The sequence below is a fragment of the Oncorhynchus clarkii genome, chromosome 22 (assembly GCF_045791955.1).
Source record: "Oncorhynchus clarkii lewisi isolate Uvic-CL-2024 chromosome 22, UVic_Ocla_1.0, whole genome shotgun sequence".
In the NCBI taxonomy this organism is placed as follows: Eukaryota; Metazoa; Chordata; class Actinopteri; order Salmoniformes; family Salmonidae; genus Oncorhynchus; species Oncorhynchus clarkii.
The window spans coordinates 25,919,215-25,940,447 of NC_092168.1; the positions used below are offsets into that span (position 1 = coordinate 25,919,215).

Here is a 21,233-nt window from a genome sequence, read left to right on the forward strand (position 1 = left end):
AGTGGCTTCTTCCTTGCTGAGCGGCCTTTCAGGTTATGTCGATATAGGATTATTTTTACTGTGGATATAGATACTTTTGTACCTCCAGCATCTTCACAATATCCTTTGCTGTTGTTCTGGGCTTGATTTGCACTTTTCGCACCAAAGTACGTTCATCTCTAGGAGACAGAACGTGTCTCCTTCTGGAGTGGTATGACGGCTGCGTGGTCACATGGTGTTTATACTTGTGCACTATTGTTTGTACAGATGAACATGGTACCTTCAGGCATTTGGAAATTGCTCCCAAGGATGAACCAGATTTGTGGAGGTCTACAATTTATTTTCTGAGGTCTTGGCTGATTTCTTTTGATTTTCCCATGATGTCAAGCAAAGAGGCACTGAGTTTGAACGTAGGCCTTGAAATACATCCACAGGTACACCTCTAATTGACTCAAATGATGTCAATTACCCTAAAAGAAGCTTCTAAAGCCATGACATGATTTTCTGGAATTTTCCAAGCTGTTTAAAGGCACAGTCAACTTAGTGTATGTAAACTTCTGACTAACTGGAATTGTGATACAGTGAATTGTAAGTGAAATAATCTGTCTGTAGACAATTGTTGGAAAAATTACTTGAGTCATGCACAAAGTAGAAATCCTAACAAACTTGCCAAAACTATAGTTTGTGAACAAGACAGTGATTGAAAAACAAGTTTTAATGACTCCCACCTAAGTGTATGTAAACTTCCGACTTCAACTATATATAAGGTTCCACAGTTGACAGTGCATGTCAGCGCAAAAACCAAGCCATGAGGTCGAAGAAATTGTCCGTGGAGCTCTGATACAGGATTGTGTCGAGGTACAGATCTGGGGAAGCGTACCAAAACATTTCTGCAGCATTGATGGTCCCCAAAAACAGTTTGGAACCACCAAGACAGACAGGGCTCTAGAGTTCATCTGTGGAGACAACAAAGGAGTGGCAGGTAGTTTGCCCCCGGTGATGCGTTGTGCAGACCTCACCACCCTGAAGAGCCCTGCGGTTGTGGGTGGTGCAGTTGCCGTACCAGGCAGTGAAATATCCTGACAGGATGCTCCCAATTGTGCATCTGTAAAAGTTTCGATAATATATTCGATAATATATCAACTGAGTGTGTAGCTTTTTCAATAACAGCGGGAGAAACAATGGCCGCTTTACTCAGTTGCACAAAACTCACTCTGAGAGCCCCCGCCTATCCACTTACGCAATGTGATCCTTCACACCCATTTTTTAAAATAAAAGCCTGAAACTATGTCTAAAGACTGTCGACACCTTAGGGAAGCCATAGAAAAAGAAATCTGGTTGATATCCCTTTAAATGGAGCATAGGCATGCATAGGAACAGAGAGGTTTCAAAATAAGAGGCACTTCCTGATTGGATTTTCCTCAGGCTTTCACCTGCAATATCAGTTCTGTTATACTCACAGACAATATTGTTACAGTTTTGGAAACTTTAGAGTGTTTCCTATCCTAATCCGACAATTATATGCATATTCTAGTTTCTGGGACTGAGAAATAGGCTGTTTCAAATGGGTACGTTTTTTTTTAGCCAAAAACCAAAATACTGCCCCCTACACACAAAAGGGTAACACTTTTTTGGTTACTACATGATCCCATATGTGTTATTTCATAGTTTTGATGTCTTCACTATTATTATGCAATGTAGAAAATAGTAAAATAAAGAAAAACCCTTGAATGAGTAGGTGTGTCCAAACTTTTGACTGCTACTGTTTATATTTAAAATAATATATGGGGGATTGGAAAATATGCACTGATAGAAGCCACAATCTATCTGCAATATTAAAGCTGATCTAACCCTTTAAAAAAAAATTGAGCTGAGTGCCACTGTTGATGTGAGTCACATGAAAAAGGTCCTGACTTTTCAAACATTTTCTTGGTTTCCGACCTTGTCGGGACATTCTGGTGACTTGTGGTCCTGATAATGAACACACACACACTCACACACACACGCCTCACCTCTATACACAAGCAGCTGGGCTCTCCCTTCTCAGTGACGACACACTCTCTTCCTGCTCCACAAAACACATTGGCACACACTTTACTCTTACTCTGCACCTCCTGACGAAAGAGAAAACACACATTGTTAGTGCTGAAAACAAACACACAGCCTTGGCACATGAGCACACTGTCAGCACAAACACACACAGATGGGTAGTACTTCTGTTACATGTATTTTAAATAGGTATTATAATTACTTCTGAGTATTCTGTATGTTGTATTGCACTGGGCTGAACTTACATTCCAATGTATTTTGTAAGAAGATACATTGGAAAGCTGTAATTTGTATCCTATTTCTTTATAGCTAACTAAATATAAATATATTTGTAAAAATGTATAATTTCAAAGAATGCTGTGTATTACTCGAATGATCTCCACCCCAAAACAAGGCCAATGACAATACCCAGTGTGCTTTGTAGTTGTTAATTTTCACATATACATTTTGGTAATTTAGCAGATGCTCTTATCCAGAGTGAAAACTCATTCAACTAAGGTATATAAATAACAACATATCACAGTCATAGAAAGTAAGAAGTTTCTGAAACCGTTAATGAGAATGTTGTTGCTGTTCTACAAAATACATGTATAGTAATTAAGTACAATACTTTGCAAAAGTATATTATATTTAATTTTGATACATTGGTCTTTAGGGGCATTTGCAGTTGTATTTTGTTGTATATGCACGCCCCCCCCCCCCCCCCCCCCCCACAAACACACAGGAAAAAATACAGCATTTACATGTCTCAGACACAAGGCGTCACTGTTGCCCCATTCTCAGAAGAGCCAGTGTTCTTCAGAATAGAATGAGTGGTTTCACATGTAGGGTGAGTTTCAGTGGGCTCCTATCACACTCCCTATCAGGATACTATCAGTTTCGCTGACGCAATCACATGAAACATTCAGCAAACACACACACGCACACAAACACGCACAAAAACACGCACACAAACACGCACACACACACACGCACACACTGTAACAAATTGCTTGTGAATTTACGGCAAAAAATGTACAGCTATCTACTGTAATTATATATTAACGTACAGTACTGTAAAGAGCAACACATTATGGGGGCTCAACGGCATTCCACTACACTGCTATACAATTTTACAGTAAAGCCTAGTATTACCTGTTCTGCTGTATATTCACAGCAACATACTGTGAATTATGGTGCATTATGGTAAAATGTTGTTGGAAGGGAAAGAATCGCTGGCTCCTTAACATATTTAGAGTCATGCCTTGTAAGGGGCTATATTTGTTGCACCTGTTAGTGAGAATACTGTACTAATTGAACTGATATGTGGTATTACTGGCCTAATAGGGGCAAACAAATATACAAACATGCATGCTGATAACTGCCTTACTAGAGGGGCACAATTTTTGTTACAAACTCCCAGAAGACACGGTGGCTATCTCATTGCCATGACAACGGGTAATTGTCCTTAAATGGGGCCAAAGCAGTTCCCTTCCAACAGAGCACAGACAGGTTCTCTCTATTTCTACCTGAGTGAAGGTCTCTCACATTAATTCCTGTTTGTGGCAGCTGTTAGTTACCATGTCAACTACGTCATGCTCACCTCAAGAAACGACATAGTGTAAACAGGAAGTGGCCTGTAGTAAAAGCCTTAGCCAACACAATGTAGCGATAGGGACAATTCTTATATTAGTAATAAGTCAGTTAAGAACAAATTCATATTTACAATGACAGCCTACAATGACAGCCTACAAACCTGGACCAATTGTTTGCCACCCTATGGGACTCCCAATCACAGCTGGTTGTGATACAGCCTGGATTTGAACCAGGGTGTCTGTAGTGATGCCTCTAGCACTGAGATGCAGTGCCTAAGACCGCTGCGCAACTCGGGAACTTGAGTGTAGTGTACTGATTCGTGATGGCATCGCTGTGGGGACCGAAATTCTCCAAAAGTCCCCACAAAGATAGTTAAACATGGAAAAGGTCTCCCTTGTGGGAACATTTCCCACATCCCCATGAGGACAAAGGCAATTTTAAGCTGATGCGTTAGGCTTAGGTTTACAATTAGGGTTAGAAATAACATAAGGGTAAGTAAGGGGTTAGTGGTTAGGTTTGGGTTACGGTTAGGGGTTTGGGGTTAGGGACAATATGATCTTTAATGTAAATACATTCTAGGTCACCACAAGGATAGAAGAGCTGTGTGTGTGTGTGAATAGTAGGAAAATACTAACTGTATATGTATTCTGTGGAGAAGATATGACCTCATACAGAACACACACTAACAGTCTTTGGTTTTATTCATTCTCTTTATACTTGTAAATGTTTCTATTGCTCTTTCTTTCCGTTGTTTCTCTATTTCTGTGCCTTTGTCTCTCCTGAAACAAGGGCAGTATACTTGCCAAGTCCAGTTCATTATGAGCAACAGGCCAGCCAATCACCAGCTGCCAAGCACAGCTCTGGGAGTAGCCTTACAGCCCTCCCTACTACCCCCTCCCTCCCCATTTTCACTGTGTGTGTGTGAGTGTGTGTGTGTTTAAAACAGGGTGTATCCACATCTGGAGTCTGAGCTGTGTTTTCCTTTGGGCCCGTTCCCATGGTCCCATACGTTCCCATATGTAATTCTTACCCCACCCCTCCTCGGGTCCCCTGTTCTTCGCTCTCCTCCCTCCCCTGTGTGTTGTGTTAGCGCGTGCGTGTGGGTGAGTCATGGAATGTGGGAGAAATCCCTGAAGGCTCCTGTGACCTGCCATCTCTCCAATCAGCCTTTAGGAAACTAATGACAGGCTAACATGGAGGTCATATGGGGGCAATACAGCCTGTTGTAGTGTACCAACTACTGACCCTTACCTGAGAGAGAGAGGAGGGGGCTAAACAGCCTATTGTAGTGCACTAACTACTGACCCTTACCTGAGAGAGAGAGGAGGGGGCTACAGCCTATTGTAGTGTACTAACTACTGACCCTTACCTGAGAGAGGAGGGGGCTTAACAGCCTATTGTAATGTACTAACTACTGACCCTTACCTGAGAGAGAGAGGAGGGGGCTAAACAGCCTATTGCAATGTACTAACTACTGACCCTTACCTGAGAGAGAGAGGAGGGGGCTAAACAGCCTATTGTAATGTACTAACTACTGACCCTTACCTGAGAGACAACCAGTCTGTTCATTTGGTGGAAAGGCATATACACACACACACACAACCCTGTTTGGTGTAAAAGTTAAAACACACTCACACATCCCCCTTCCACACAAACCACAGCTGAGGTCATACTATAAAACTTCTTCAAATGCCTCCATGAGGGTTGGTGGAGTAGTGGTCCATTCAGACAGTTAGCTACAGATGGCCAGAGACCAGAGAGAGGAGCCTGTTGAAACCTGCAGTCTCTCTCTCTGATAACCCTAGCAGAGTAATGGATGTGCTGATGTTGCTTAGTTTAGTCTAGCTCCAGCTACACCTCTCCAAATATCGCCTGCAGGACCACCTTTCATTTTAGCTAAGAGAGAGCAGTTTTTGTTCCACCAGCTCTGAATGGGGAGTTTCTATGGTGACAGGGGATGTGAGGCTCAGAGAGACGCATGTCTTACTGTCCTATTGACAGGGAGAAGGTCAAGCATCACCTAGGATTACAGTCATACCAGAAAGATATACATTCATATACACAACTAGCATACACATGCATGCATGCACACACACACTGAGGCTATTGAGTTAAGTAATGGCCTTTGTTTATTTGAACTGATAACGTAAAACACAATCTGTCCAATCTGAGCCAATAGCAGCCAAGAGCTGTCTGGGTGATTAATGATTGGCCAATAATAAACCCCAACTGAGCCAATCGGAAATCAGAGCTGTCTGAGTGTGATTAATGATTTGCTTATGAATGTATATTGATCAGCCTTTAAACATTTTGAGGCACTACAATCTCACTAGTCCCTTCCTTCATATCTCTCTCTATCTCCAGGTGAGGGAAGTGTATTCAGACATCACAGCTCTTCTCTACCATTCTCCGTCACTCTATAAGCCATGTAATACATTTTTATTAGAAATGAAAAGCTGAAATGTCTGGAGTCAGTAAGTATTCAACCCATTTGTTATGGCAAGCCGAAAACAAATCAGGACTAAATATTTGCTTAACAAGTCAAATAATAACTCACACCTATTTATCCTGATTTTTGAATGACTACCTCATCTTTGTACCCAACATTTACATTTATTTACACATAAATATTGACACGGTCCCTCAGTCGAGCAGTGGATTTTTAAATATATCTTTCTCCCCAATTTCGTGATATCCAATTACGATCTTTTCTCATTGCTGCAACTCCCCAACGGGCTCAGGAGAGGCGAAGGTTGAGTCAAGCATTCCTCAAAACACCAAACCGCTCTTTTGAACACTCGCCCGCTTAACCCGGAAGCCAGCCGCACCAATGTGTCGGAGGAAACACTGTTCAACTGACGACCGTATCAGCCTGCAGGCGTCCGGACCGCCACAAGGAGTCGCTAGAGCACGATGAGCCAAGTAAAGCCCCCACAGCCAAACCCTCCCCTAACCCGGACGGTGCTGGGCCTATTGTGTGCCGCCTTATGGGACTCTCGGTCATGATCGATTGTGACACTGCCCGGGATTGGACAAAGTTTCAACCACGAAGACCATGGAGGTTTTCCAATGCCTCACAAAGAAGGGCACCTATTGGTGGATGGGTAAAAATAAAACAAAATCAGACATTGAATATTTCTTTGAACATGGTGAAGTTATTAATTACACCTTACATGGTGTACCAATACACCCAGTCACTACAAAGATACAGGCATCCTTACTAACTAAGTTGCCGGAGAGGAAGAAAACCTCTCAGGGATTTCACCATGAGGCCAATGGTGACTTAAAAATATAATGCCTGTGATAGGCAAAAACTGAGGATGGAACAACAACATTGTAGTTACTTCACAATACTAATCTAATTGACAGAGTGAAAAAAATGACGACTGTACAGAATAAGAATATTCCAAAACATGCATCCTGTTTGCAATTAACACCAAAGTAAAACTATAAAAAATGTGGCAAAGAAATGTACTTTATGTCTTGAATACAGAATACAAAGTGTTATGTTTAGGACAAATCCAACACAACACATCACTGAGTGCCACTCTTCATAGGAAGAAAAAGACTGATGGGAGAAGGAGAGGACAGAGAGGGAGAAATGATAGGAATTGAGCTGTAGAAAAAGAGTCAGAAACTGGAAGAAAAAGTGGGGATGGGTGAGAGGTCTGCACTTTACTTTATGTCCTGAACACAAAGAGTTACGTTTGGGGCAAATCCAATATGTCACAGAGTACCACTCTTCATATTTTCAAGCATGGTGGTGGCTGCATCATGTTATGGGTATTTTTTTAAATTGAACTAGGCAAGTCAGTTAAGAATATATTCTTATTTTCAATAGTCCCAGCCTAGGAACAGTGGGTTAACAGTCTTGTTCAGGGGCAGAATGATAGATTTTTACCTTATCAACACAGGGATTTGATCTTGCAACCTTTCAGTTACTAGTCCAACACTCTAACCACTAGGCTACCTGCCACCCCATGCTTGTCATTGGCAAAGACTAGGGAGTTTTTTTAGAATAAAAAGAAACAGAATAGAGCTAAGCACAGGTAAAGTCCTAGAGGAAAACCTGGTACAGTCGGCTTGTCAATAGACACCGGGAGACAAATTCACCTTTCAGCAGGGCAATAACCTAAAACACAAGTCTAAATAAACACTGGAGTTACTTACCAAGACAACATTGAATGTTCCTGAGTGGCCTAGTTACAGTTTTGACTTATACTGAAACTCTATGGCAAGACTTGAAAATGGCTGTCTAGCAATGATCAACAACCAACTTGACAGATCTTGAAGAATTTTTAAAATAATATTATGCAAATATTGTACAATCCAGGTGTGGAAAGCTCTTAGAGACTTATCCAGAAAGACTCACAGCTGTATTCACTGCCAAAGCCCATTCTAACATATAAGGACTCAGGGGCGTGAAAACGTATGTACATTAATTTAGCTGTATTTCATTTTCAATACATTTGCAGAAATGTCTAAAAACATGTTTTCACTTCGTCACTATGGGTTATTGTGTGTAGATGTGTGAGAAAAAAAATATTGAATACATTTTGAATTCAGGTTGTCATGTAATAAAATGTGGAATACGTTGAGGGGTATGAATACTTTCTGAAGGCCCCGTATGCCCATATAAAACATATAAGTAATATACATACAGTACCAGTCAAAGTTTGGAAACACCTACTCATTCCAGAGTTTTTCTTTAGTTTTACTATTTTCTACATTGTAGAATAATAGTGAAGACATCAAAACTATGAAATAACACATATGGAATTATGTAGTAACCCAGAAAATGTTAAACAAATCTAAATATATTTTATATTTGAGATTCTTCAAAGTAGCCACCCTTTGTGGGGCATCAGTCTTCATAATAATGTTAATTGATGAAACGTGCAACCCATGAATAGTGTTGATGTGTGAAGAGGTCATCTCTGTAGTAATGTTAATGCATGTATGAAATAATAATGAATATGAACATTGACTGTTCTCATTCCAGTTGTGGATTTTCTTCTTTTTTTGCAGAGTTCACAACCTACTACACTTGTGAGAAACAAGTTTTGGTTTATTTAATAAATAAATAAATGTTCATTGTCTTATATTTGGAGTGCTCAGTGTGAGCAATGAGACTCTGTCTGGTTTCTCTGATAATGTTGAGGGAGCACGCTCCTGAGCGCGCATAGCAGTACCTGGCCAACTGCTCGGAAAATGTTTTTTTTTTAACATCCTTAGCGAATTATAATATATTATAATTAGAGTTCCTCACAGTAAGCTATTTAAAAATAATATGAAAAAAACAACCATTCAGTTTTCAAACAATGAAGTATGTTTTCAAAATGCATTTGGCTTCAAGCTCACATTGTAAAGTGGTGGGTAATGCGCTGATAGTCTGTTGCCTGCACTTGAATGGTGAACGAGCCAGGCTTCAATTACCAGTTGAGAAATAACAATAGTAGGCCTAGCTTTTTTTAACCGAGCACCAAAACAGTTTTCTAACACAATTGCATTCAGAATTGTTGCCAATGAATGGGCTTATAAAAGCACATGTTTTATTCCAACAGCAACAAGCTGAGGAGCTGCAGGAGAAATCCAGCTCAAAATAGGCTCTGTATGCTGTGCACATGTGATAGTTGTGTTGGATAAATGATACATGATGACTAACGAAAATACACACAGGCCAATTTTATTCCAATATATTATGCAAATTTACCTATAGATCGATAAGCATGATGGTCAAATGTATTTACATCGACTGGTATTTACATCAATGAATAAAAAGCATTATTTTGCATTGGGATTTATTTTTCACCAGGTCATTTTTTGGCCGCCAACAGTTTTATTTATCGGCTTAAAAATGTTTTTCTCTAAAAGCCAGCAATTGCCGGCTAACGGAAACCCTGGCGGCCTGCGAGCCTGCAAACACAGATCATTAGAGCAGGAAGTATGATATAACATAGCACCATAATAGCACCGCATATGGAATGGGAGGTGACATAGTTAGAAGAAACCAGTGTACACCCACACTTCACAGTGGGGGTTTAATTTCATAAAATGGGATTACTTCTGCGACTGGTTTACTTTCTCGTTGGACGCGTGCTTCCACGTGAGTCAGCAGTTGGATTGATGCTTCCTGTTTTGGGGTCACTTTCCCACCTCCATTAGTCCCTTCCCAGGATGCACCACTGCACTCATTAGCATACAGAACATTGATAGCCAGTTTAAAGCAAGGATAAAACCCATCCCCCGACTCCTTCTCTGCTCTCTCTCTTTTCACCTGCAACAGAATCTGTAACTACCTTTAAAACAACAGTATTGCTAACCGCAACCACAGTAAAAGGCCAGTGAGATTAGTGTTAATCAATGCTATACTTAAGCAATAAGGCATGACGGGGTGTGGTATATATGGCCAATATACAACGACTAAAGGCTGTTCTTACGAACAATGCAAGGCGGAGTGCCTGGATACAGCAGATAGTCGTGGTACTGTACATTGGCCATATACCACAAACCCCCAAGGCGCCTTATTGCTATTATAAACTGGTTACCATTGTAATTAGAGCAGTAAAAATACATGTTTTGTCATACCCATGGTATACGGTCTGATATACCACGGCTGTCAACCAATCAGCATTCAGTGCTCGAACCACCCAGTTTATAATTTGAATTAACAAACCAATGCCCATACACATACACCCCTTTACAGAAATGTGTAAGGGGAGTTTAAACATAATGGCTCACAGACTCTCTGCAGCTCACCATGGATGACATCATGCCTATACACCCCTCCCAATGAAACATTCATTGCTCTCAGACACATGTTTCTTATTAAACTCCAACAGGGGGGGGGGGGGGGGGTGGAAAGGAGAGCGAGGGAAAAAAAGATCATGAAGGAAAGGTACTGTACATACTGTAGAGAGGGTAAGAATATGAATAAAAGGGAGCGTGGCAAAATAATCTGAAGAGAGGGGGAGAAAGAGGAAGGGAGGGAGGAAAAGAGTCAGACCAAGAGGGGAAGAGAGAACAAGTAGAGATTGGTTGGGTGCTCAACTGTGCCTCTGTCAATGTCTATTGGGGTTTCTCCGGAGCCAAAATCTCATAAATATCTGGGTAAGAGGGACGTTCCCCCAAACTCCCTCCTCCGTCCCCGTTTCCTATATCCCTCCCCTCCCTGCTTCTCTACACAACTCCCAGCCTCCCCAGGGTTGTCCTAGCCTATGCACACAACTCAGACCCAGTCCAAACCAGGCCAGAGAGAGAAGAGAGGAGAGGACCTCTCTGCTCGGCGAAGGGACACATTGGAGGATAGCCCAGAGGAAAAAATACTTTACAGCAGTTTTAATTAGAACGTTTTATAATAATTTGGAGGAATATTTTTTTTTCAATGACAGCTCCTTAATTTCTAAATGTCTACTTTTAATTATCCTGAAACAGACCTGTATCCTACAAAGACTGCACATGGATCTTCACACTTTTGAGCCTAAGTTCCAACTAATCAGGCTTTCATCATACCTTTACTCCACTGAGTTCAATTTAAAGGAGTTATGGAGGGAACCCCTGCTGAGCGACCAGTAGTGAACTGAAATGACTTGCAGTGCATTAGACACCACACTACAGCATGACAGGGATTTCTCATCCTCCTCTGAGATGAAACGCCTGGTTCCTATTCCATGCATTTATATTGGAGTGAGAGAGGAGTGACCAGTATGTAGTGATGTGATGAGGAAACAGGGTAATATAAGAAACAGTTACAGAGAGAAATGACATCCATACACACAGGCTCTCTGGTAGTCTTTGTTCCATACACATTGGCCGTGTCTGAATACTTGTACTTGCGTTCTAAATAGCAGGCATTTTGGGTATCTGAAATAAAAGATTTGAAATGAAATGCATATATTTTCAGTATGTGTCACGTCTACTCCCGCTCCTCCCCTCTGGTAGTCGATCTCCATCGGTACTGGGATCCATCATTACGCGCACCTGCACGTCATCATGAGGCACACCTGGACTCCATTACCTCACTTATTAACTTCCCTATATCTGGCACACCCTTAGGTTCTCTCCCCATTCAGTATTGTGTCAAAAAAACAGAATGCCAGGAATCAACGCAATTGCACAATTGACTACACATCTCAGTATGTATGAGACAGTATGTTGACATTTTTTTGCTTACTGCATTCGTTTTTACTAAACAATACATGCTAAATAGTATGCAGTACGATTAGTACATAGTATGTCATTTTAGGAAGTAGTAGGCGAGACAGACTTCGGACATGGCCACAGACCGGTGTTTGTGTCTGGTTCTCTGGCCAAATGGAGCGAGAGAAAATAGCATCGTGTATTGATCTGTATTTGTTTCTTGGAGATGTTTTCTTATGCACGTATCTGGAATGGAATCCTGTGTGATGTCATTATAAAGCTGCACATTCCATATCCCTTAAGTCCATGAGATTCAAGATCGTGTCAAAAAGGAACAGAAAACAAAGACAAATGGAGAGAGAGGGTGAGAAGGGGGAAAGAGGGAAAGAAATAGGTTGAGAGAGAGAAACAGAGCAAGGGTGAAAGAGAGAAAGGGTGAGAGAGGTAGGGTGAGAGAGCGAGAGAGAGAAAGATGGGGGGTTAGAGAAAAAGAGGGAGGGAGAGAATGCGAGAGAGATGAAAGCAGGGAGAGAGCTGTAGGAAGGAATAGAGAAAAAGAAATAGCAAACGAAATACTGAGAAGAAAGAGTGAAAGAAAAACAATAATGAAAGCTGTTAGTCAGGAAGTTGTCATGGCCTGAGCTTATAGGCACATCTGCTGGCTGTTACAATGTCACCAAGAAAATAAAGTCCCTAAAACAGAGTGCCACCAATTGGCCCATCGTTGTCCGGGTTTGGCCGGCAGGGATGTCCTTGTCCCATCTCGCACCAGCGACTCCTGTGGCAGACCAGGCGCAGTGCATGCTGACACGGTTGCCAGCTGTATGGTGTTTCCTCCGACACATTGGTGCGGCTGGCTTCCGGGTTAAGTGGGCATTGTGTCAAGAAGCAGTGTGGCTTGGTTGGGTTGTGTTTCGGAGGACGCAAGGCTCTCAACCTTCACCTCTCCCGAGTCCGTACGGGAGTTGCAGCGATGAGACAAGACTGTAATTACCAATTGGATACCACGAAATTGAGCAGAAAAACAAAATCAGAGTGCCACCACTGCCCAACCTAACACAGTGGGCACATGGCACAGTCAGGACAATGACACCTCTGTCCTGTTGCCTCCATTTCCATTGCTAAATCCAAGGAGGAGGCTTCTCTTTCTTTCTCTGTCCATCTCTCTTGAGCTGATTTTGTGTCGAACTCATTATCCATACCCTCACCTTTCCTTCTTTCCTGTCTCCCTCTTTATGTGAAAATCTCTTATTTTTGTTGTAAATTATCCTTTCTCTCCTTACCAGCTCCCCACCTTGCCCCTCTCTCCCTTATCCTCCCTTCTCAATCCCTCTCTCTCTCCCCCTCTCTCCACCCCACTTCTCTCACTGCCTGTTCTTGGCAGCCCTCCAGTCTGTCTGGGTGGGAGGGCTCAGACCCAGGCCCAGACCAGAGGAATAGTTTCCCTGCCCCAGACACTACTCCCTCCATGGGGCCACAGTCAGGGCTAATGGCTGAAAGTGTGTTTGGCAAAGGAAGTGGGCCTGTTTGCAGACCTCTACAGTATAGGTTGGAATATGTAGAATGGACAGCCATTTTGGGGACTGGAATGTTCAGATGCATGTTGGAGACCACGGATATCATCAAAGTTCAATACACTGTGTCAATTCAAGTGTTCCGCCGAGTCGGATAGGTCCATGTTCATTTTCTACATTGAAGTATTGTGTCATAAACCATTTCATATTGAAGCTGCACTGAAATTAGGCTGTATGTGTCTCCCAGGGCTCTGCTTGGTATTAATTGCCCGCCAATTTGGGCCCGATGTTTGGGCATGCTGCCAAGTGCTATCTTTGTGCCTGGTCCTATCCCACGACACACACACACACGAGATGGAGCTAGCTACAGAAAAGAGAGGCTAGAGAGAGAGAGAGAGGATGGTGTTATAAAGCAACCATAGGAGGCAGTGAGGCATGACGTCTTTGTACCGCGTGTGCGTGTGTTTCTGTGTTTCTGTGTCTCTGATGAGGATAAGAGAGCAGTACAGCTGGTTAATGAGGATTCCTTTCATGACTAGACAAGAGTGAGGAGATCACACAACATGGCCATAAAACACTGGCACACACTCTGTCTCTCTCAATTCAATTCAAAGGGCTTTATTGGCATGGGAAACATACGTTTACATTGCCAAAGCAAGTGAAATAGATATCAAATGAAAGAGAAATAAACAATAAAAAATGAACTGTAAACATTACACTAACAAAAGTTTCAAAGGAATAGAGACATTTCAAATGTCATATTATGTCTATGTACAGTGTTGTAACGATGTGCTAACGTGACCCTATTCAGGAAACTAGGCATATGTTCCAAGTCATGACTTCACAGGAGAGCTATTTGAACATAAAACATTTATTTTTATCAAAATGTGTTTCTTGGCAGAAATGCCTTCTCGAACATGTGAAGTTCATGTGCCTTAATATCAAACTTGTATTCCATCTGTAAATACAAATACAATTGTTCAATTACGAGCCTAGTTTGTTTAGTTTCAGATATTACACATTTCTAATTTTGACAGAACGTGGCTTAATTTCAAGTGTACTGTTAGCTAGCTAACGTTAGCTGGCTGGGTCGCTAGGTAACGTTGTGTATGATCTTATTCTTCGTATCTCAGACACATTTGCTTGACTAGTTATAGCCATAGAACCTACCTGCAGATTCAGGTAGGGTAGTAACATCAAAGGGTAGAGAGTTGTGATCATGGTCCATTGTTTAGCTAGCTAGCTACATGTCTTAACAAAAGACATGAACGCTCAACACCAGTTGAATATTTATTTTTACTTATTTATTTCACCTTTATTTTTATTAATTATTATTATTTATTTTTTTTTATTTTTTTTTAACCCCTTTTTCTCCCCAATTTCGTGGTATCCAATTGTTGTAGTAGCTACTATCTTGTCTCATCGCTACAACTCCCGTACGGGCTCGGGAGAGACGAAGGTTGAAAGTCATGCGTCCTCCGATACACAACCCAACCAAGCCGCACTGCTTCTTAACACAGCACGCATCCAACCCGGAAGCCAGCCGCACCAATGCGCCGGAGGAAACACTGTGCACCTGGCCACCTTGGTTAGCGCACACTGCGCCCAGCCCACCACAGGAGTCGCTGGTGCACGATGAGACAAGGACACCCCTATCGACCAAGCCCTCCCTAACCCGGGCGACGCTAGGCCAATTGTGCGTCGCCCCACGGACCTCCCGGTCGCGGCCGGTTACAACAGAGCCTGGGCGCGAACCCAGGGACTCTGATGGCACAGCTGGCGCTGCAGTACAGCGCCCTTAACCACTGCGCCACCCGGGAGGCCTATTTCACCCTTATTTAACTATGCACCTATGTACAGGTGCAGTAATCTGTCAGCTGCACTGACAGCTGGTGCTTAAAGCTAGTGAGGGAGATAAGTGTTTCCAGTTTTAGACATTTTTGTAGTTCGTTCCAGTCATTGGCAGCAGAGAACTGGAAGTAGAGGCTGCAAAAGGAAGAATTGGTTTTGGGGGTGACCAGAGAGATATACCTGCTGGAGCGTGTGCTACAGGTGGGTGCTGCTATGGGGACCAGCGAGCTGAGATAAGGGGGGACTTTACCTAGCAGGGTCTTGTAGATGAGCTGGAGCCAGTGGGTTTGGCGACGAGTATGAAGCGAGGGCCAGCCAATGAGAACGTACAGGTCGCAGTGGTGGGTAGTACAGTGCCTTGCGAAAGTATTCGGCCCCCTTGAACTTTGCGACCTTTTGCCACATTTCAGGCTTCAAACATAAAGATATGAAACTGTATTTTTTTGTGAAGAATCAACAACAAGTGGGACACAATCATGAAGTGGAACGACATTTATTGGATATTTCAAACTTTTTTAACAAATCAAAAACTGAAAAATTGGGCGTGCAAAATTATTCAGCCCCTTTACTTTCAGTGCAGCAAACTCTCTCCAGAAGTTCAGTGAGGATCTCTGAATGATCCAATGTTGACCTAAATGACTAATGATGATAAATACAATCCACCTGTGTGTAATCAAGTCTCCGTATAAATGCACCTGCACTGTGATAGTCTCAGAGGTCCGTTAAAAGCGCAGAGAGCATCATGAAGAACAAGGAACACACCAGGCAGGTCCGAGATACTGTTGTGAAGAAGTTTAAAGCCAGATTTGGATACAAAAAGATTTCCCAAGCTTTAAACATCCCAAGGAGCACTGTGCAAGCGATAATATTGAAATGGAAGGAGTATCAGACCACTGCAAATCTACCAAGACCTGGCCGTCCCTCTAAACTTTCAGCTCATACAAGGAGAAGACTGATCAGAGATGCAGCCAAGAGGCCCATGATCACTCTGGATGAACTGCAGAGATCTACAGCTGAGGTGGGAGACTCTGTCCTTAGGACAACAATCAGTCGTATATTGCACAAATCTGGCCTTTATGGAAGAGTGGCAAGAAAGCCATTTCTTAAAGATATCCATAAAAAGTGTTATTTAAAGTTTGCCACAAGCCACCTGGGAGACACACCAAACATGTGGAAGAAGGTGCTCTGGTCAGATGAAACCAAAATTGAACCTTTTGGCAACAATGCAAAAAGTTATGTTTGGCGTAAAAGCAACACCCTGAACACACCATCCCCACTGTCAAACATGGTGGTGGCAGCATCATGGTTTGGGCCTGCTTTTCTTCAGCAGGGACAGGGAAGATGGTTAAAATTGATGGGAAGATGGATGGAGCCAAATACAGGACCATTCTGGAAGAAAACCTGATGGAGTCTGCAAAAGACCTGAGACTGGTACGGAGATTTGTCTTCCAACAAGACAATGATCCAAAACATAAAGCAAAATCTACAATGGAATGGTTCAAAAATAAACATATCCAGGTGTTAGAATGGCCAAGTCAAAGTCCAGACCTGAATCCAATCGAGAATCTGTGGAAAGAACTGAAAACTGCTGTTCACAAATGCTCTCCGTCCAACCTCACTGAGCTCGAGCTGTTTTGCAAGGAGGAATGGGGAAAAAATTCAGTCTCTCGATGTGCAAAACTGATAGAGACATACCCCAAGCGACTTACAGCTGTAATCGCAGCAAAAGGTGGCGCTACAAAGTATTAACTTAAGGGGGCTGAATAATTTTGCACGCCCAATTTTTCAGTTTTTGATTTGTTAAAAAAGTTTGAAATATCCAATAAATGTTGTTCCACTTCATGATTGTGTCCCACTTGTTGTTGATTCTTCACAAAAAAATACAGTTTTATATCTTTATGTTTGAAGCCTGAAATGTGGCAAAAGGTCGCAAAGTTCAAGGGGGCCGAATACTTTCGCAAGGCACTGTATGTCAATAATGTCGCTCTTGCTGCTGGTGATTCTCTGATCCACCTCTACGGAGACGACACCATTCTGTATACTTCTGGCCCTTCTTTGGACACTGTGTTAACTAACCTCCGAACGAGGTTGAAATGTGGCAAAAGGTCGCAAAGTTCAAGGGGGCCGAATACTTTCGCAAGGCACTGTATATGGGGCTTTGGTGACAAAACGGATGGCACTGTGATAGACTGTATCCAATTTATTGAGTAGGGTATTGGAGGTTATTTTGTAAATTACATCGCCGAAGTCGAGGATTGGTAGGATGGTCAGTTTTACAAGGGTATGTTTGGCAGCATGAGTGAAGGATGCTTTGTTGCGACATAGGAAGCCAATTCTAGATTTAACTTTGGATTGGAGATGTTTGATGTGAGTCTGGAAGGAGAGTTTACAGTCTAACCAGACACCTAGGTATTTGTAGTTGTCCACATATTCTAAGTCAGAGCCATCCAGAGTAGTGATGTTGGACAGGCGGGCAGGTGCAGGCATTGATCAATTGAAGAGCTTGCATTTAGTTTTACTTGTATTCAAAAGCAATTGGAGGCCACGGAAGGAGAGTTGTATGGCATTGAAGCTCGCCTGGAGGGTTGTTAACACAGTGTCCAAAGAAGGGCCAGATGTATACAGAATAGTATCGTCTGCGTAGAGGTGGATCAGAGACTCACCAGCAGCAAGAGCAACGTCATTAATGTATACCGAGAAGAGAGTCGGTCCAAGAATTGAACCCTGTGGCACACCCATAGAGACTGCCAGAGGCCCGGACAACAGAGAAGTAGTTGGTGAACCAGGAGGCAATCATTTGAGAAACCAAGGCTGTCGAGTCTGCCGATGAAGATGTGGTGATTGACAGAGTCGAAAGGATTGGCCAGGTCAATGAATACGGCTGCACAGTACTGTTTCTTATCGATGGCGGTTAAGATATCGTTTAGGACCTTGAGCGTGGCTGAGGTGCACCCATGACCAGCTCTGAAAGCAGATTGCATAGCGGAGAAGGTATGGTGGGATTCAAAATGGTCGGTAATCTGTTTGTTGACTTGGCTTTCGAGGAACTTAGAAAGGCAGGGTAGGATAGATATAGGTCTGTAGCAGTTTGGCTCAAGAGTGTCCCCAACCTTGAAGAGGTGGATGACCGCAGCTGCTTTCCAATCTTTGAAAATCTCAGACGACACGAAAGAGAGAACCAAGGGCTATATCTGTTCCTGGTTCTAAATTTCTTGAATGGGGCATGCTTATTTAACAAAAGGCTAAACTGTGTTTCACTATATTTCACTTGTGATTTCATGAATATCAATATTTTCTAGTAATATTTTTTGACCGTTGCGCTATGCTAATTAGTGTAGTTGATGACAATTCTCCCGGATCCGGGATGGGTAGTTCTAAGAGGTTTTAAGCATGTTCCAGTTTAGGTCGCCTAGCAGCATGAGCTCTGAAGATAGATGGGGGGCAATCAGTTCACATATGGTGTCCAGATCACAGCTGGGGGCAGAGGGAGGTCTATAGCAGGCGGCAACGGTGAGAGACTTGTTTTTAGAGAGGTGGATTTTTAAAAGCAGAAGTTCAAATTGTTTGGGTACAGACCTGGATAGTAGGACAGAACTCTGCAGGCTATCTTTGCAGTAGATTGCAACACCACCCCCTTTGGCCGTTCTATCTTGTCTGAAAATGTTGTAGTTAGGGATGAACATTTCAGAGCCAGGATTCAGACACGGCTAGAACATCTGGGTTGGCAGAGTGTGCTAAAGCAGTGAATAAAACACACGTAGGGAGGAGGCTTCTAATGTTAACATGCATGAAACCAAGGCTATTACGGTTACAGAAGTCATCAAAAGAGAGCGCCTGGGGAATCGGAGTGGAACTAGGCACTGCAGGGCACTGTTACAGTCACCAATGCTCTGGATAACATGAAAACTGCTTAACCAGCTCTGCTAGGGTGACTAAAATGGTCAGAGTGGGGTGCTCACTCATTATGTGTCTGGATGTAGCTAGCCAATGTTAGCCAGTTAGCTTGGTTCATTGACTGTGGTTGTGAGGTCAGAGCTTTCGGGAAACAACCCTACTTATTGGCCAGAGCGTCCAGCGTGGGCTCTGAACGTGAAAAGCTCTGAATTTACAAACGAACAATCTGACAGCACAGTTGCAGGTAACTATGCTCTGGATAACATACCGTAACAGCCTACATTTGTTAATAATAGCCACAGTGGTCTATATCCCCCCTCAAGCCAATACCACAACGGCCCTCAAAGATCTTCACTGGACTTTTTGCAAATTGGAAATCACATATCCTGAGGCTGCATTTACTGTACCTGGGGATTTAAACGAAGCAAATTGGATCCTGAAATTCTATCAACAAAAATTGTAGACCTCCACAAGTCTGGTTCATCCTTGGGAGCAATTTCTAAATGCCTGAAGGTACCACGATCATCTTTACAAACAGTAGTATGCAAGTATAAACACCATGAGACCACGCAGCTGTCATACCGCTCAGGAAGAAGATGCGTTCTGTCTCCTAGAAATGAATGTACTTTGGTAGGAGAAGTGCAAATCAATCCCAGAACAACAGCAAAGGACCGTGTGAAGATGCTGGAGGAAACAGGTACAAAATTATCTATATCCAGAGTAAAACAAGTCCTACATCGACCACTAAGCAAGAAAGAAGCCCCTGCTCCAAAACCACCATATAAAAGCCAGACTACGGTTTGTAACTGCAAATGGGAACAAAGATCATACTTTTTGGAGAAATGTCCTCTGGTCTGAGGAAACAAAATTAGAACTGTTTGGCCATAATGACCATCGTTTTGTTTGGAGGAAAAAGGGGGAGGCTTGCAAGCTGAAGAACACCATCCCAACCGTGAAGCACGGGGGTGGCAGCATCATGTTGTGGGGGTGCTTTGCTGCAAGAGGGACTGGTGCACTTCACAAAATAGATGGTACAATGAGGCAGGAAAATTATGTGGATATATTGAAGAAACATCTCAAGACATCAGTCAGGAAGTTAAAGCTTGGTCGCAAATGGGTCTTCCAAATGTACAATGACTCCAAGCATACTTCCAAATGACACCAAATACTAATTGAGTGTATGTAAACTTCTGAACCACTGGGAATGTGATGAAAGAAACAAAAGCTGAAATAAATAATTCTCTACTATTATTCTGACATTTCACATGCTTAAAATAAAGTGGTGATCCTAACTGACCTAAGACAGGGAATTTTAGTATTACATTTCAGGAATTGTGAAAAACTGAGTTTAAATGAATTTGGCTAAGGTGTATGTAAACTTTCGACTTCAACTGAATCTACTGTACTCTATACTATGCCACTGTATCTTAGCCCAATGCCGCTCTGACATATGTATACAGTTGGGCAAAAAAGTATTTAGTCAGCCACCAATTGTGCAAGTTCTTCCACTTAAAACGATGAGAGAGGCCTGTAATTTTCATCATAGGTGACATAGGTGACAGACAAAATGAGAAAAGAAATCCAGAAAATCACATTGTAGGATTTTTTATTTATTTATTTGCAAATTATGGTGGAAAATAAGTATTTGGTCAATAACAAAAGTTTATCTCAATACTTTGTTATATACCCTTTGTTGGCAATGACAGAGGTCAAACGTTTTCTGTAAGTCTTCACAAGGTTTTCACACACTGTTGCTGGTATTTTGGCCCATTCCTCCATGCAGATCTCCTTTAGAGCAGTGATGTTTTGGGGCTGTTGCTGGGCATCACGGACTTTCAACTCCATCCAAAGATTTTCTATGGGGTTGAGATCTGGAGACTGGCTAGGCCACTCCAGGACCTTGAAATGCTTCTTACGAAGCCACTCCTTCGTTGCCCGGGCGGTGTGTTTGGGATCATTGTCATGCTGAAAGACCTAGCCACATTTCATCTTCAATGCCCTTGCTGATGGAAGGAGGTTTTCACTCAAAATCTCACGATACATGGCCCCATTCATTCTTTCCTTTACACGGATCAGTCGTCCTGGTCCCTTTGCAGAAAAACAGCCCCAAAGCATGATGTTTCCACCCCCATGTTTCAAAGTAGGTATGGTGTTCTTTGGATGCAACTCAGCATTCTTTGTCCTCCAAACACGACGAGTTGAGTTTTTACCAAAAAGTTATATTTTGGTTTC

The 21,233-nt window shown here is 42.5% G+C and overlaps 1 protein-coding gene across 1 annotated transcript in view; it reads right to left on the reverse strand.

Annotated features, from left to right (window-relative positions):
* Positions 1–21,233, reverse strand: part of LOC139380640 (follistatin-related protein 1-like) — a 60,669-nt gene that overhangs the window by 27,280 nt on the left and 12,156 nt on the right. Inside the window, exon 3 of the mRNA XM_071123531.1 lies at positions 1,992–2,093. Within this exon, the coding sequence (XP_070979632.1) occupies positions 1,992–2,093 (102 nt within the window). The remainder of the gene's footprint in view (positions 1–1,991; positions 2,094–21,233) is intronic.